At 40.7% G+C, this 16,625-nt stretch overlaps 1 protein-coding gene across 3 annotated transcripts; it reads right to left on the bottom strand.

The window, feature by feature from the left end:
- Positions 1-5,398: 5,398 nt before the first annotated feature.
- Positions 5,399-16,565, bottom strand: LOC110002850 (sentrin-specific protease 5-like). 3 transcript variants are annotated; one of them, XM_065955579.1, is made up of 10 exons: positions 16,474-16,565; positions 12,682-14,404; positions 11,389-11,491; positions 10,033-10,180; positions 8,921-8,968; positions 8,714-8,791; positions 8,432-8,569; positions 7,715-7,798; positions 6,988-7,038; positions 5,399-6,767 (listed from the first exon to the last, which is right to left on the bottom strand). In XM_065955579.1, exons 2-10 carry the CDS (start codon positions 14,144-14,146, stop codon positions 6,657-6,659), a joined length of 2,226 nt encoding a protein of 741 aa, XP_065811651.1. In that variant the 5' UTR covers positions 14,147-14,404; positions 16,474-16,565; the 3' UTR covers positions 5,399-6,656. The 3 variants fall into 3 exon arrangements, with proteins under 3 accessions (XP_065811651.1, XP_029138166.2, XP_065811652.1); XM_029282333.2 differs by having other exon boundaries at positions 16,344-16,546; XM_065955580.1 differs by lacking the exons at positions 5,399-6,767; positions 6,988-7,038 and adding an exon at positions 7,045-7,565 and having other exon boundaries at positions 16,344-16,546.
- Between the last annotated feature and the right edge of the window lie 60 nt (positions 16,566-16,625).

Raw genomic sequence — 16,625 nt, 5'->3', positions numbered from 1 at the left:
GAAATCGATCGTCAGTCCAGATGATGAATTAGATAATCAGGGGTATTGGGTCTAGTATGAGCTATCCTCTTTATGAGTGAAGCTTTTGCAGCTTTCTGTATAACAGGACAGGAAAAGGCTGCTTTGACATCACTGGCTGGTTCTGTCTTTGAAGACTCATCAAATGAAGTAACAGATGTATTGTATAACGACATCAGTGACTGTCGCTTTCCCCAAAGCAGATATTTCAGGATTTGATGGGAAAACAGTATTATTTTTTAAATAAATGAAATGTGGGGCTGTTTTTGGTTTAAAGAACAAAGCGGCTGTCTCAGAAATCCAAGCGTGGTGTGGTGCTGCAAACCTTTAGGTAACATGACTCAGACTTCACTCGGGCGTCATCATCTCAAATTTAACGATATTCACGATAGAGACTAATCATAGAGGTAATAAAATAATCCCAGAGGATGGATTTTACTTGGAGCAGCTACCAAATGAACTTTTTATCTGAAAGTTAAATCCTCTATCTTATTTATTTTTTCCCTTTGAGATGGTGTTATGTGTGATCCTTCCAGGTCTGCTGCTACAAGTGTCATGAATGTAAATGTTTTATAATGATACTCTTGGAAAGTTCAGAATCAGACTGTTTCAGTGCTGTTTCTGTGCTTTCATTCAATTACGATCTGCCACTGTTTCAAAATATAAGGACCCTTTTTATACAATTTCGACCAGTGGCGTTAACCTAAATCCAAGTTTTGTCCAACAATAACAACCTACAGAACATGAAAAGCTACTTCTAACTGCAACAAGTCCCCCAAGCTCACATACAGTATGCTGTTTGCTCAAACACTCAATTAACACTTACCTCAATTCATAAATCAGCTATTTATTCCCATGACTGACAGTGGCCATGAAAAGATACATCAGAACATTCGGTTTTTTTTCCAGCACATCCTCAAAACTAAACAAGATTATAACAGAAAAGTTTTAATGTGGTTTAGGGGAACAAAACTATATGGTTAGGTTTAGAAAAAGAGTTAAAATGAATATGTACACCTGCACAGTCTGGAGGCTGAACTACGGTGACCAAAAAGGGACAAAACAGCGCTGGAATATTTCTGATTTCTGATGGAAAAATATAAAAGCATTCATTTCAGACTTTATTCACATCACGATTAACTCCTTAATGTTGATATCTCTACTGATAATTCATGGACACCTTCATCACACCAGTGCAGGCTTTCCCAACCTTGGGGTCATTTCATCTCAGCCTAAATGTGGTTTAAAATGAATGTTTATTTGCAACACAGAAAAAAAATTAGATGATTGAAAACAAATTTTTCAAAAACCAGTAAAGGTTTTTGGATGTCTGTGGTCACCAGAGATTTGTGAAGTCAAAGTGAAGGTTGGGAACCACTGCACTAGTGTATAGTTCAGTAACATGTGCTGATCACCTAAAACCGTCTTAACTGGGCGCCCGTTAGTCTGTGGACTGTGTCGTCCCCACAACCACCGTCGTCCTCATCCATGAACAGTCTGCTCCGACCTCAACATCCCCCCATCTCCCCCATCCCACTTCTCTTAACAATGAGTATGGAGCAGCTTAAAGACTGCTCTTTTGTAAAGCACCTTCAGATAGCGTTTGTTATGAATCTGTGCTAAATGAATAATAATAGATTGATTAAAAAATTATTTGTAGCCTCATTTTTTTGAAGACCTTCCTCCACTAAAGATCTTCTGTGCGCTGACATGAATCAGAGTAAAATGTTAAAAGTTTCCAACTCAATCCTCTGATGAAGGCCACAGGCTGAAGTGTCTCCTCTTGTCTCAGTTCCTCATTAAATTCTCTGAAGAGCCTTCAGTACTGCAGAGCCTTCAGCACTGTTGTGTAGGTCAGTCAAAACTCACTCACTCATCTGTAGAATTGACCAGTAGAGCTGAAGACCATCCCTCCTGTCAGTCAGCACAACCCCCCCTTTAGTCTGTGTTTCACATTCTACCTTCTGTTTCAGATCTGACCTAAACAAGAGCAATACAAACACACTGGGAATAGAAATGTCTCTTCTCACCTCAGGTCAGTGTTGGTCTTTGTTGACCTGGGCGTTTAGAATGATAACGTTGGTGACATTTTATCACTTTTTTGGTTATAATTGTGCCGATTTCTGCCGGGAGTTGTACAAACCAAGGAGATAAATGCATTGGGCCGGCACCCTCCTCTGGGTCTGGGAGTGGCTCATAAGCACAAGGGTGAGAAAAGAAAGAAGGGAGAAAAAAAAAAATAGAAAAAAATATATATATATAAATAAAAACATATTAAATACACGGAAGAATTTTATTTTCTTTCCATTAATGTTTACAAGCATATATAGATTTATTTTTCTCTAACTAATTTTTCATTTATTTATATTTTTGTTTGTTTTCTCATTAAGTTCTGCACTTTAATGCATTACGCTGCTACGAACACATTCACACCTTTCTAACACACTACCTGAACATAAAAATCATTGCTTGACTTTCATGTCATTTAAATGTATTTGTCTGTATTGTTGCTCTGTATCTTTGCTTATGTTTTGCTATTTTGTATCTATTTTGTCCGTTTTATTTATTTTTATTTTTTTATTTTTTTGTCTTTGTTTGTTTGTTCTCACTTTAGTTGTCATGTCTATATATTCTTGTTTCATTTTGTTCACCTTATCACCAATAAAAAAATTTAAAAAATAAAAACTATGCCGATTTCTTTTGCTAATGATGGGATTTAGTTTAAGAAGTTATTTATCTTTTTGTGGTTTCAGTGATGTGCATGTTGTGATAAATAGACCGAACTTTGAATTCTTGTATCTTATTCGAGTCTTGGAAAAGGTCAACTTGGGCCAAACTTCTCTCAACCCTCCCTCGTACTTTCAAATCATCTTGGATCTGCAGTTTGTCTTGCAGCAGATAAATTAACCCCTCGGGGGACGAGTTGAGTCTAAAGTGAAGTTTCCTGGTGCTGAAAATAAACTTGAAGGAAAGCCAGAGTCTCTTACAACAGACTAAATGTTTTAATGTGATGGAGGGTTTTTGCACTTTACTGAACTTACTTTCAAAACATCAGAGAAACTCTGTGAGTTATTAGAAAGAGGAGGCTTTGCTGTGGGTTCTGATCTGTTATTTATTAGAGTTATGTGTTGGTTTCATTGCTCTTTTTAGGGGATGTTTTTAGCATATTTTGTTTAATGGGATTTTTTTTAACGAGTATTTTTAGTCCTGGCTGCAAACCAAACTCCCCCCAGGACAATAAAACTGAAGTTGAAGACAGAGAGGCATCAGAAGAAGAGAAGAGGAGGATTTTCTTTGAAGAGGAGAGTGGACTGAAACTAAAAACAAAGAAGTCCAACTGGGAGATGAGATCAGACTTATCCCTGCCAACATTTAGCGGACTCTCTCTCTCTCTATCTCACACACACACACTGGAAAGGCGAGCAGTTTTCCTCTTATCAGCCTATCCTGTTAAGAGTTTCCCCACATTAGTGAGATAAAGCAGCACTTAGCAGCACTTAACCTGCCCGTGTGCGGCTGAATTAGATTTTGGTGGGAGAGGAAAACAGAGAAACCCTGAGTAAGCTTCGGGGTCACCATCATGTTCACTATCACCATCGACCTTCTGGGCATGTATAAGAATAATGGGAGATATATTGACAAATTGTAACAAACATTTGTTACATGGTCCCCTTATAAATAAAATAAATGTGTTTGCATCACAAGTATTCATTTATTATTTTACTATTATCCAACTTTAATTAATATAACTCTACAATATAGACCAAGATTAATAATTCATTACCACAATATTCATTCTGCAGTTATTATACAAGGTAAGGGGGATGCAATATCTTTTATAAATAATCCTTTAATGACAGGTACATCTGCTCTAAACCCTCATAATGTGTATTTTTCTCTGTTTCTAATTTTCTTTTAATTAAACAAGTACAAATGTAAATTGTTCATTTCTAAAAGCCTCCTGTGGAAATTGAAAATGTGCATCCTGCTAATGATAAAAAGAGAGTTGTTGTCATGCTTCTTAGTGGTTCTTTATTCATGTATTATTTATTCTGGTGTTCTCGGCTCTGTAGCTTTTACAGATCGACTTGTTTTATTAATTGTGATTAGAACCTGCACACTTTATGCACCTCAGCACTTTAACCCATGTACTGTGCATTTGCACGTCATGTGTTTTATGTATTGTCTGTGTTGTATTAAGTGTCTCTCCCTGCAACCAAATCTGCCTACGGGTACAAATAAAGTAACCTGAACCTGATCCTCAAAGGAAAATCTGGAGATTTACGTTCCCTTTACAGTTTGAATGGTATAAATGTGTCTTCTGTATTTCAGCTCTGAAGACAAAGTGCACATTAATCTCCATCTGAATCTTCCATTATATGACGCACACGATTCGAGCGGTAATCCTCGAAAAGGTTAACTAATCTAAAGTTCTGTGTAATGCTAATTACAGCATTAAAGTCTGCAGCAGTATGGTAATGATGACACTGTCAGTGTGATTACAAGACCATCTCTGTCTCACTCTCTGACCCGGGTTAAGCACCCAGGCCAGCGGGTGTCACTACTGAAGAGCATCATGAACCTCAATCCAGCTGCAGGACCACTCACATCTGTCTGACCTTGTGATCTCGATTCATCAATAAAGAGGTTAAAGAAAAGGGACGACAACCTCTGGAAGATGATAACCGCAGATAAAGAGCGCCCTCTTCTGGCGTTTATATAGTAATGCATACGTTTGGGGTCAAACAACAAAATATCTCTCCTTGATTAATCGAATTTATTAAAAATATTCTTAAGTTGAGAACTATTTTATTTCCATGATAAAGTCTCTATGTGATTTTTCACACTTAAATATAAATCAAGTTTATCCTCTGAAAATAACTCTGTGAGTCATGACTGTCTACAATGGGTGTAACACCCGAGTCCCACTGTCTGTGATGCTTTCAGAGTTTTCAGAGTCCTATCTTCACTTTGTTTACATCGCCAGGACGGCCGGCTGACTCCTCCTCTCGTGTATAAAAGTAGTTTAATTGAGGGACTAGAGAAAAGAAGAATAACATACTGTACTCACTGCTTAACTGTGTTTCTAGATCACGCTCATTTCAGGTAAATTTACATGCAGTGTGAAGATACCAGCATAATAAAGATCGCTAGCATTAGCATGCTAACACAACAATGCAGCGCGAGTTGTTTTGGTTTCATGCTGGAGCTCAAGGGCGACATCTGCTGGATCAAAAAAAATCACATATAAAGCCTTTAAACAAAGAAAAACATCCACCCTTTAGGTTTTAGGTTACATCTCCTCATAATTAATTTTCTAATCTTGTTAATCTCAACAGTGCACCCTCATTCAAACACTAGTAAGTTGACAAACAGCATCAACATTTCCCAGCAGTATCGGCCTTTAATAAGAACAACAACAACAAAAAACAGTCCAGAAACCTTGTTGGATTTCAGCCAAAGCAAGCGTGTACAGTAGTAGGCCAAAAATGACTATAGGAGGAAATTTCAGGTCAAACAGAAAGATTCAATGAAAAGCTGAGGTTCACTTGTTTCACGGTTTAAGAGGAGGCTACTCAGTAACAATGATGCTCTGCACCTGTGTGTGGAAGTGATATAAAATTATCAAAGAGAAACTGCTCGGCTAAAAATAAAAAAAACGGTGGTCCTCATATCAGTAGCGAGCTGTACAGCTTTACATAAAGTTTGATCAACTCAAAATGTAGAGATCTGAATGTAAAGTTTTATCAAACAGCTGGAGGAACACCTGTGCAAAACCTGGGTGGAACACAGCAAAACAAAAAAATATAATAAAATAAGGAAATACTGGTGGTGAAAATGAGAAGGAATTATTTGAAGGTGTCAAAAACCTCAAACTATAAACAAAAACTGACTGCTAAATTAAATCCCTGCTTCAAAGCCGAAGTCCTCGTGCTTAATGTCCGACCTCTGAGGCAGCCAGGAAGTACATTCAGTTGATATCTCTTCAATAGATCGTCCTCTCACTGTAAAAAAAAATAAAAATCTGTAGTCCAAGAGACCGAAAGAATCCTTCAAGTTTAACGTGAACAGCTGGTCCACTGATTTGCTCGTCCTAGCTTTATTAACATGTTAGAAAAAACAAGCAAATACCAGTAAGCCTGATGCTGCTGCCAAGTCCAGCGTAACAAAAAAAAACAAACACATACAAATGTCATTCAGGGTTAAAAAATGGCCGTCCAGGAGGTAAGGCCACTCCAGAGGGGGGGGGATGAAAGCTCCGTCCTGATTGGTCCAGGCTGATCCGACGCCTGTGTCCTCGATCAAAGTCAGCGAACGCTCAAGTCAGTAAAAGTTCAAACACACTGTGGGTTTGTAAATGTAGAAGAAACAACCTAATGGGTACTGTGTGTCCAGCACTGTGTTCAGTCAGTAGAGGACACATCAGTCATCCTTTTGCAAGTAAAAAAATCTGCTTTGCTACAGGCGCTCCTTAAAATGTAAAAAGTCACCAGAATCCAGATTGACCCCGCCCCCTCTGCTGTCAGTCCAACAGGCAGTCAGGGCCTCCGGGGCTTATGAAACAGGCCGACATTAAAACAGGTCTTCAACCAAATATCTAGAATGAAAAGCAGTCAGTGAGAGAAGGCGACTCTCGTTCAGTCGTTGAGGTGACAGTCGCACAGCTCCTTGTAGATTCTCTTGCGTATTCGAGGCATGTCCTCCTGACTGAACTTCAGAGGCTGCTTCACCGAGAGGCAGCGGCAGTACTGACAGACACACAGAGAGAGAGAGACTTTAACTTGTAGTATTAATTAATATGAATGACCAAAAACAACAACACACTCAGGACACTAATCGACTTTCTTTCTCTTTTTTTTTGCCAGAAAAGATGGAGAGTGAGGGGGGGAGACTGGACCCTGAGATGAAGACGAGTTGACAAGAAAAGTTTGATGAACAAAAGGAGAGAAAAACAGAATAATGTATCACCTCAAGGACAAACACTCCACAGTCGCTGTCGTTTTTCTGCTGAGGAATCCCCTGAGGAGTCAACAAGTCACAGTCAGGCAAAGGGGCCAAACAAACGAGGTTACACTTCTCTATATTACACATCTTTTTATTCAGCACTAGTCATGTTAGTGTGCATCACATTTCTGAGTCTTCTCTTTAAAGTCTTTAAATGTGATTTTTCACTCTTAAATGTAATAGAAATCAAGTATATCCTCTGAAAATAACTCTGTGAGTCATGACTGTCTACAATGGGTGTAACACCCGAGTCCCACTGTCTGTGATGTTTTCAGAGTCCTATCTTCAGTTTGTTTACATCGCCCGGACGGCCGGCTGACTCCTCCCCTCGTGTATAAAAGTTGTTTAATTGAGGGACTAGAGAAAAGAAGAATAACATACTGTACTCACTGCTTAACTGTGTTTCTAGATCACGCTCATTTCAGGTAAATTTACATGCAGTGTGAAGATACCAGCATAATAAAGATCACTAGCATTAGCATGCTAACACAACAATGCAGCGCAAGTTGTTTTGGTTTCATGCTGGTGCTCAAGGGCGACATCTGCTGGATCAAAACATCACATGTAAAGCCTTTAATTTAATAAAATGTCTAAATGAAGAAGGCTTGCCCTTGTTTGTGATGTGACTAACATCCACTGTGCCACAACTAAAAATGATCCTTACAGTCAGAGCTCAGGGTTTAGAGTTTACCTTGATAATGGTAATCTTCCAGCCTTTCTGGAAAGCTGTCTGTTTCTTCTCTCTGGCTTCAGACAGAAGGTACCTTAAAATGTTCTGGGGGGGGGGGGGGGGGGGGGGGAGCATCACAAACACAGAGGAGAGATTTATAAATGAAATGAGTAACATGGTACTTTGTTGGTTTAGTACGTTGGCATGTTGAAGCTTCTGACAGTGAGCAGAGAAAGAGAGACGGACAGAAGTGCAGTACACAAAAACAAACTCAGCACATTTAATCATGAAGCCCTGTGGTACTTTGTGCGTCTCTCAGGCCCGTAGGTGTTTTGTCATTTTCGGACAAAATGATTGATGGTGACAGTTCATTGGGAGCTTGATATTTCTGTGTGCATGCCTGGACAGCAGCGCAGCAAAAAACTAAAACAAAAAGAAAACACAGACGCTCTCGCCAAAAACGTATTTAACTTCTTATTCTCCTTTCACTTTTCTTATTTGCAGCGTGTCTTCTGGTGAACGAGGGATAGGGATATAGAAATATTTGAATTTAAATTCTTCAAAGGAATATTGAAGAAACTGGCAATACATTATTCCTGAAGCATCAAACGACTGGTGTCCTTTTCAAAGGATGTTGTGGTTCAGTCCGTTTGTTCGTTTTTTTTTTCATCGAGATTCAAAAATCCTCCAGTATCTGAAGCTGCGAGCTACAAAGACATTAAACATGCGGGAACTCACATCTGTGGTGTGTCTGAAGACGATGCCTTGGCTGTCGTAGTAATTGATTGTTTTGGTTGCCATGGTGACCGTGATTAGCGACCAGTGGATTTCTAAATGGATGGGAATTAGCAACATCCACTTGGAGAACAGGTCAACCTGTCAAAACATCCCACAAAAGGTTTTACACATTTTAGATCAGCAGGCAGTGAGTGTTTGATCTGTGAGAAAGACAACTGGAGAACTATTTGGGAACAAATTGTGAAAATGTAATTATTCAGGCTTTTCTATCTCCCTCCTTACCTTCTTGGTCCATCTCTTCACCCCGTCGTATCCCTTGGCAACCAGCTGCTTGTGGAAAAAGCTGTTGAAAAAATGAACCTGAGAGAGAAAAAAAAAACACAAACACATTACGCTACCAACATTTAAATAATCACACGTCTGAGAATACAAATATAATCTCAAGTCTTTAAATAAAGTTTTAGACATTTTAAACACACCCTCTCTCACCTTGTGTTGTGTGGCCTCCATGATGAGTTCTCCATACATGTTGATAATCTAAACAGAAAAGGACAGATGGTGGTGACTTCCTCTCTTCCCCCATAATGTTTCAGTTAACTTTTTATTGGTCCTTGCTCGGACTGGAATACAATTTGTTTTACAGATTCAAACTGTGGCCGGGTTTATTTAAGGGGTAGGAGGGAATTTTTTTTATTTTTATGATTCTCTTTTTTTATTTAGGAAAAGCATTCTTCACACATTAGTAATTACACATGATAGCAAAATAAATGCAAGACTCCTCCCTCAAACTTTCAAGCACTGGAGCACTTTCTTTGCTGAAATTATTTACAAAAGAACACAGGAAGCTTTCACCTTGGAGGGGTAGAGAAAGAAAAAAAGAAAATGAAATACAGAGCAGGTTAACGGATGAAAGAAAATAACAAAAATGAGGAAATAACACCCAATGTACTCCAATAAGTCAAATAAAACCAGGTCTTATAGGTTCGACATATTCAGTCCATTTGGTCCATATCCTGTAGAATCTATCCTTCTGGACCTTGAGGGAAAATGAGAGCCTTTCCATAACATATTTCATATATTATGTCTGTCCACTCATCAATAGTTGGCTGGTTAGGTTTTAGCCATTTTTTTTTGTGACAGTTTTTTTTACTTGCTGTCAAAAGAATTTGTGCCAGTTTCTTATCATTTATATTCCATCCATCATACAAAATATCACCCATATACATGGCATCACATCTAAAAGGGAAGTTAATTATGTGTTTATGAATTTCAGTATGTAGTATTCTAACTGCTCAATGTTTAGTTTTGTTCTGTATCGTCTGTCATTGTATTCCACAATGACAGACGTCTTTGAGCAGAATCCATTCTGCTACTAGATGCTGCTCTCAAGAGTTTGTCTGGTGCAGAGAGGAATTTCACAACAAACTTGATAGGGAGATTTTTTTTTACCTCAATAAACTGCAATGGAACACCAGCATGCATGTAGTTAATGTTGTTATCACAGCAACTCATGCAAATGGGTTTGTGTGATTTCCTGTTAGCAGGCGGTAGAGAGTAAACTGAGGCCTCCTACAGCGGTTAACCCGTTTACCCTTCCTTACCTGGTCATTCAGCCAGTTCTGATCCTCCAGTGTGCCAAGGTCCTCCAGGCTTAAGGTGTGTTTGTTATACGAGACCATGAAGCCTGCAACAGGAGCCGAGGCCAGCGCCGCCCTGTAGCGACTCATCTCTCCTTTGATATCAAGTTCCCTACGACAAACACAACAAGAGAGGAAAAGCTGGAGACATCCCTGCAAACCTCTGAAGTGTTAACCCTATCTTTAAAGACACAAGAAAGTATTTTTAGTATGAAAGTTCCCAAAACATTGATGGAAAATTCCTAAACTTTGAGACGAAAGTTTCCTAAAGTGTTAATGGAAATTAAACAATTTATTAAAGATTCTAAAAAAGTGAAAACATTGGAAATTGTACAATTAAGATTAAAGATTTACTTTTATTGATCCAAGCAAGGGGAAATTTCAGTTTTGACACTCTGTAAGTCATGAACACACACATGCAGGAACAGGATCCTATGGACATGCACTAATGGAGAGGTCTCAGAGTGACGGAGCTGCCTGCAGTGGGCGCTCCTGAGCTGATGGTGGGGAGGGGGTTTGGTGCTTTGGGGCACCTCTGCAGTGCTCAGGAGGTGATCTGGCACCTCTCCAGCTACCAGACCAACTTCCATATTTGGTCCGCACCGGGACTTGAACCGGCGACCCTCCAGTTCCCAACCCAAGTTCCTACAGACTGAGCTACTGCCGCCCAAAAATTACCCCAAAATTCATTTATATTTTCCAAAATTCTTAAAAATTTCTATAAATTTCCACAAAAGTTTTCAAGAATTCCTTAACAAAAGTTTCAATGAAGATTTTTTTTTGACGCAACATCCAGAAAAAATCCCCTACAAGTTTTTACTATGAAACTTCCTGAAAAATGTATGAAACGTTCCTGAAGTTTCAGACGAATGTTACCTAAAGTGTTAATGGAAATTAAAGAATATCTTTATGAAAGATCCTGAAAAAGTAAAAAAAATAAAAACAAAGACATTTTTGGAAATTGTACAATTACCCAAAAATTCCTTAATATTTTCCAAAATTCTTAAAATTTTCAATAAATTTCCACAAAAGTTTCCATGAAGAAGTCTGAAAAGTGGCAACATTTCCTCTTTTTTTTTTGACGTAACATCCAGAAAAGAATCCCCTACATTTCCCCAAAACTTCCGAAGTTTGTCTTTCCTAATCTCTCTTCTGGTTCCAAACCCGTCTTCAGAATTTCCACTGGGAATGAATATAGCTCCATCTTACCTTATCTCTCACTGACACAAACAAAAGCTTTCATATTATCTACACGTAACACACAAAGTCAAGTTGACCGTTAGAGCAAACATTTTGGCAAAAAGCCGTGCGTGTGATAACCTGTTAATGAGGTCGCCTTTCTTCTTCTTCAGGTGTTCCAGGACGTCCGTCTCACTGAGGGGACTGAATCCACCATACTTAATGTAGAAGCTCTCCAGAAACTCTGAAACACAAAGAATAAATAAATATACCAAATCATCGATTCTACTATCTGGCAACATGACTGTTGACTGAAGTTTGTTTTGGGGGGAAGTTGTGTTTATATTTAAACCCAAACAAACACTGTTGGTATTTGCACGACCTTGACCACTTTTCAATGAAGCCGTTTCTGTTAGTTCGTCTAAAAGGTAGCTACAGGTAAGACATACTGTGCTTAAGGATGTGTATAAATGAAATCACCTTTGCTGTCGTTTAAACTGTAGAAACATGAGAGAGAGAGAGAGAGAGAGGAGAGCGACAGAGAGAGGGAGGAGCAGGGTGAAGAGAGAGAGAGAGAGGGAGAGAGAGAGAGAGAGATAGAGAGAGAGGGAGGAGCAGGGTGAAGAGAGAGAGGGAGAAAGAGCGAAGAGAGAGAGAGAGAGAGAGGGGGAGAGAGGGAGAGATAGAGAGAGAGGAGCAGGGTGAAGAGAGAGAGGGAGAGAGAGACAGAGAGAGAGAGAGAGAGAGAGGGAGAGAGAGAGAGAGGGAGAGAGAGGAGCAGGGTGAAGAGAGAGAGGGAGAGAGAGCGAAGAGAGTGAGAGAGAGGGGGGGGGGGAGAGAGAGAGAGAGAGAGAGAGAGAAGGAGAGAGAGAGAGAGAGAGAGAGAGAGAGAGGGAGGAGCAGGGTGAAGAGAGAGAGAGAGAGGGAGAGAGAGAGAGACAGAGAGAGAGAGAGAGAGAGAGAGAGAGAGAGAGGAGCAGAGTGAAGAGAGAGACAGTGAGATGAGAAATCGGTGAACTGGCAGTTATTTTAATGCAACATGAACTACATCGATAGTAACGATATCGTCTTACCCTTTATCTCGATATATCGCCCAGCCCTAACTTGTATTGTACAATACAGCATCTTCACTACACCAGGGATGTTTCCTTCATCTTGTCATGACCACTGAGCTACAGACATTTGTTTTTTAGAGCATCTACAAAAAAAGCATCTACAGTTTTTTTATTAACCAAGGAAATGTTGTTTCTATTTAAGCAAGTAAGAAAATATTCCCTGACTTAAGCTCATTTATTCACAGACCAAAAACTAGATCAAGTCTGTGTGAATGTGTCTCATGTTGCATACCAAAATAAAAAAGCTATCCTCATTACTTACGACCAAGTTTGTAGATGAAAGATGAATAAATGAACATGACTATTATAACAATCTCACCATGGACCATATCAACAAGCTGCTCCCGGCTCTCTTCATCCTGCCTCTTCCCACCTTCCTGTAGTCTCAGCACTTCTTTCAGTGCCTCCTTCTCCCAGGTCCCAGACTGACAGTACAGACAGTGGTCTCTTAATGCCCAGTGGTGCTGCGTGCCGTCGACTGTTATCGGTCCCTGCCATGCGGGATGGGAAGAAGTCTCCACCTCCATTAACGTGGAGCCGTGGTTGTCGTTTGTCTGCATGGTGACATCTCCGTTGGAGAGCGCTGCCGGTTCAGATCCTGAGTCTGTTTTGACCGGGGTCTGGTCCACTTGCATCTCAGAGTCCAGGTCCAGTGGAGAGTCCGGCTGCTGTGAGATAGACAGCACTCCATTTTCCATTTCGCTGATGGTGATGTTGTCCTTTGCCTCCACTTCAGGCTCCGTGTCAGAGAGGTCCACCGTGTCTCCGTTTCCAAATGGAGATTTAACCGTTGTGGGTTCGGCCTGCCCTCCATGATCTTTCGTTTTCTCCTGTTTCTTCGTCAGCATCGACTGAGGTATGGGAAATGATTTATAACTGAAGGAAACACCGCTGACTCCTCCCCTCTTTATGCCACTGTCTACTTCCACTTTTGATGCAGATGCAGCGCCAACAAATCCACTTCCTCCTCCTCTCTCTCTACCTCCTGGTGCACCACTACTTGGCGTTCCAGACAACCTCACGTCCACATCCCTGCTATCGCCAGCTCCTTTCCCTCCAGCGTCAATCACCCCTGAGCCCTCCACTGGAAAGTCCTCCTTTACCTGCACATCCTCTTTCTCTTCTGGAGCAGAACAGTTCATTATTGGTCCATCCTGTAGCGAGTCTGTGACAGGGAGGGAAAAAAACTGCATTCCTGCCTCACTCTCGGCCGCTTCCGGCGTCTTTTGCACCTTCCTTGAACCTTCATCCTCGTCCTCTGCGTCCTCCAATCGCTCCTTGGTGGAATCAAAACTCCTGATTTGTGTCAGCTGCTCGCCCACTTTTCTTTTCGGGGTGTCCCAGCTGTTACCGCCAGCACCCCTTCCCCTCGCTCTCCCTCTTCCCTTCCCTCTGCCCGGCATTCCCACATTGTGTCCTCTACCGTGGGGACCGCAGCAGTCGCAGGCTTTAGGAGTCCGTTTCCTGCCTGAAGTGCGGCCGTTGAAGAGGCCTTGAGCGGCGGTCGGTGTGTGAACTGACGCTGGGCTACAGATAGGAGCAAGGGATTTAACCGGGGTTACAGGAGGCTCGGCATCAGCGGGAGTCAGAGTAGAGGTCTGGGTCAAGTCTGAGATGGAGGTCAGGTCTGTTGTGAGGCGTTGGGTGAGGTCCTGGTCTGTAGTGTCTCCAGGAGGGGGCGCTAGAGCAGCTACTTGCAGAGGAGGCGTCGTGGCAGGAACCGTTAAATGAGGTGATGCTGATGGTGTTGTTTTCATTGGGGATGCAGAGCCGCTGTGAACCATGACGCCCTCCTTTGGCTCTTCAACCCCATCCCCAACCCCTCCTCACTCCTGTCCTCTTCTTCACCTGCGACCCCTCTGATGTCCGGATGATTTGTTCTTCTTCTTTTGTTTGTTATCCTTACACTTCCCTGAAGGTATTCTTCTGTAAAGCACCTTCACTGTCTTGTCTCATGCTTTCTCACCACACAGGTTACTGACACGTCATCAGACTGTAACTGTGGCAGGTATTTAGTGTTCCTCAGCCAAGGGTAGAGGAGTCTGTATGGAATATAAAAACCACCATTATTTATAGGATGTAGGAAAGGGGACAGCGAGGAGAGGAAACATCAGCAACCTCTTCTAACTATCTAACTCAGGGGTGTCCAAACTTTTTTTCTTGCGGGCCAAAATTGTCGTGTTAGAATCGCTCGCAGGCCACAGGTTTTTGTTTTTTAAAATATAGTTTTTAAAATAGTAAGGCGAAAGAAACCCTTTAATAAAGAGGAAATCAAATATTTTGATTTCTTCGTTCTGCTTTATTTGTTTTTTTTTTCTCAGAATCAAACCTGTAATGTGGATCATGTTTCAGGTCATTAAATGGTTAAACAACAGTCCGCTTGTTTACAAAAACTTTGAATACGTTTTTTTTCCATAGTTTACAAAAAAAAATGTGGAAAATAGTAAAAGCTGTAGATTTAAAAAAACAACAACAGACATGTTACTGAACATTTTCTATTTTAGGAATATTGTTTATTTTTCATTGTTTTTATTGAAAAAATAATAATAATGTGCCAATCTTAATCGAGGCCTCGGGCCAAAATCTTCTGATTCTTCATTTGAAGTCACGGGCCACAAAAAAATCCCCTCAAGGGCCGCAAATGGCCCTCGGGCCGCACTTTGGACACCCCTGATCTAACTCGTGAGTTTTACTAAATCTTTAAGTTCAATAATGCACAGAACAATACAGCAGAGGATTATTATCTCTGTTGATACGGTGCCCAAACAATCGCATGTTTTTCCCCACTGATAAATAAATATGGTTCCTCTCCTGCAGGTCACATTCAAACGCTTGTGGAGGAATAAATAATAATAAATCATCGTACTCTTTTGATAGACCGAACCTTTCTGTTTTGAAAACAGTTAATCAAGCCAAAAATATTTGTCATGTAAATACCTGAAGAATATATAAAATATGTCTCTATTCCCCGGATCGACTTCCAAACAGGCCGAGGGTTTGTCTTTAATATTTAGAAATGTTAACAACACGTATACTTTCTGCAAACACAGAACTGACTTGAAGAAAAGAGTTATTAATATATTTAACCTGAAGCTTCAGTCTGATCTGTTGCTCATTCTCTAAAACTCAACACGCAAAACTACATTAGACTCGTGCACAGGTGGATCACGATTCAACTACAACCGATTTGATTTAGCTCGCAACTAATTCACTTGTTGAGAAATATAAAACTACAACGTTAAAACAAGTATTTAACCGGCATTTTGTATTATAAATAAGATTACTGTCGCCTTTTCAAAGTGGCACATTAGTCTGTAGAGAAGTCAGTGAGCTGACATTAACATCCTGTCAGTGTTATTTAGCTTCAGACACTGAGCTGCAGGCATTAAATGCATCAGGGACGGTTAACTTTGTTCACAGCAGGGGGCCACATTCATTTACTCTTCACTGCCAGGGGGCCAAAATGTAGAATACAAAAAACGATTACAGTCGATTATGTCTCAAATTTAACTCGACATATACAAGAGATCAAATATTATTATGGACACATTTCTGATTTTCATGTTTTCAAATTAATTGATGTGTAAAAAAAATGAACCTGAGGGCCACGTTTAAGGTTGATGGGGGCCGCATGTGGCCCCCGGGCCGCCAGTTGCCCACCCCTGAAATGCACGATGAATAATTGCTCATTAGCAGCATTGCAAAGCAGCAGAATCTTTAAAAGTGTCTTTTTAAATGACTAAAATCAATAAAGTTATGAAGTGAAGAAACAAAAACAAGGTTCAGTGTAACGTTAGGCCCCGTGTGGCTGAAGATACCTGCAGAGATATAACACATTATGCAATAGCTGCGTGCTAAAGGAATATTTAAAGAAGTAAAACATCGTAATTCACAAAGTTCTGCAGAACTAAGTCAGCCCACTGAAGGAAGCTAAGTGAGCTAGCTGCACTCACAACACAAAGCAGCGTCTGCACACATTACCTCCATGTTCAGTCGGAAGTTTGAGGCGTTAACAGAGAAGAAACGGTGAGGCGAGTCCGCTTTAGAAACGACACGGAGCATGAGCCCGAAGCCATTAATAAAAGCGAAAAGAAACGTCACTGCAAACTACCTTGTCAATGAAATAACAGAAGAGTTTCGTCCCAACAGCGAGCGGAAGAATCAACAATCTGCGGTCGCTCCTTGATGACGTCACTGCGTCAGTCTCGGGTCATCTTCGGTTGCGTCCGGAGAGTCGCCCGAAGTGACCTTCTGTGGAGGACG

Source organism: Labrus bergylta, chromosome 6, assembly GCF_963930695.1.
Source record: "Labrus bergylta chromosome 6, fLabBer1.1, whole genome shotgun sequence".
NCBI classification, from domain to species: Eukaryota; Metazoa; Chordata; class Actinopteri; order Labriformes; family Labridae; genus Labrus; species Labrus bergylta.
This window is presented reverse-complemented; position numbering and strand designations above follow the sequence as displayed.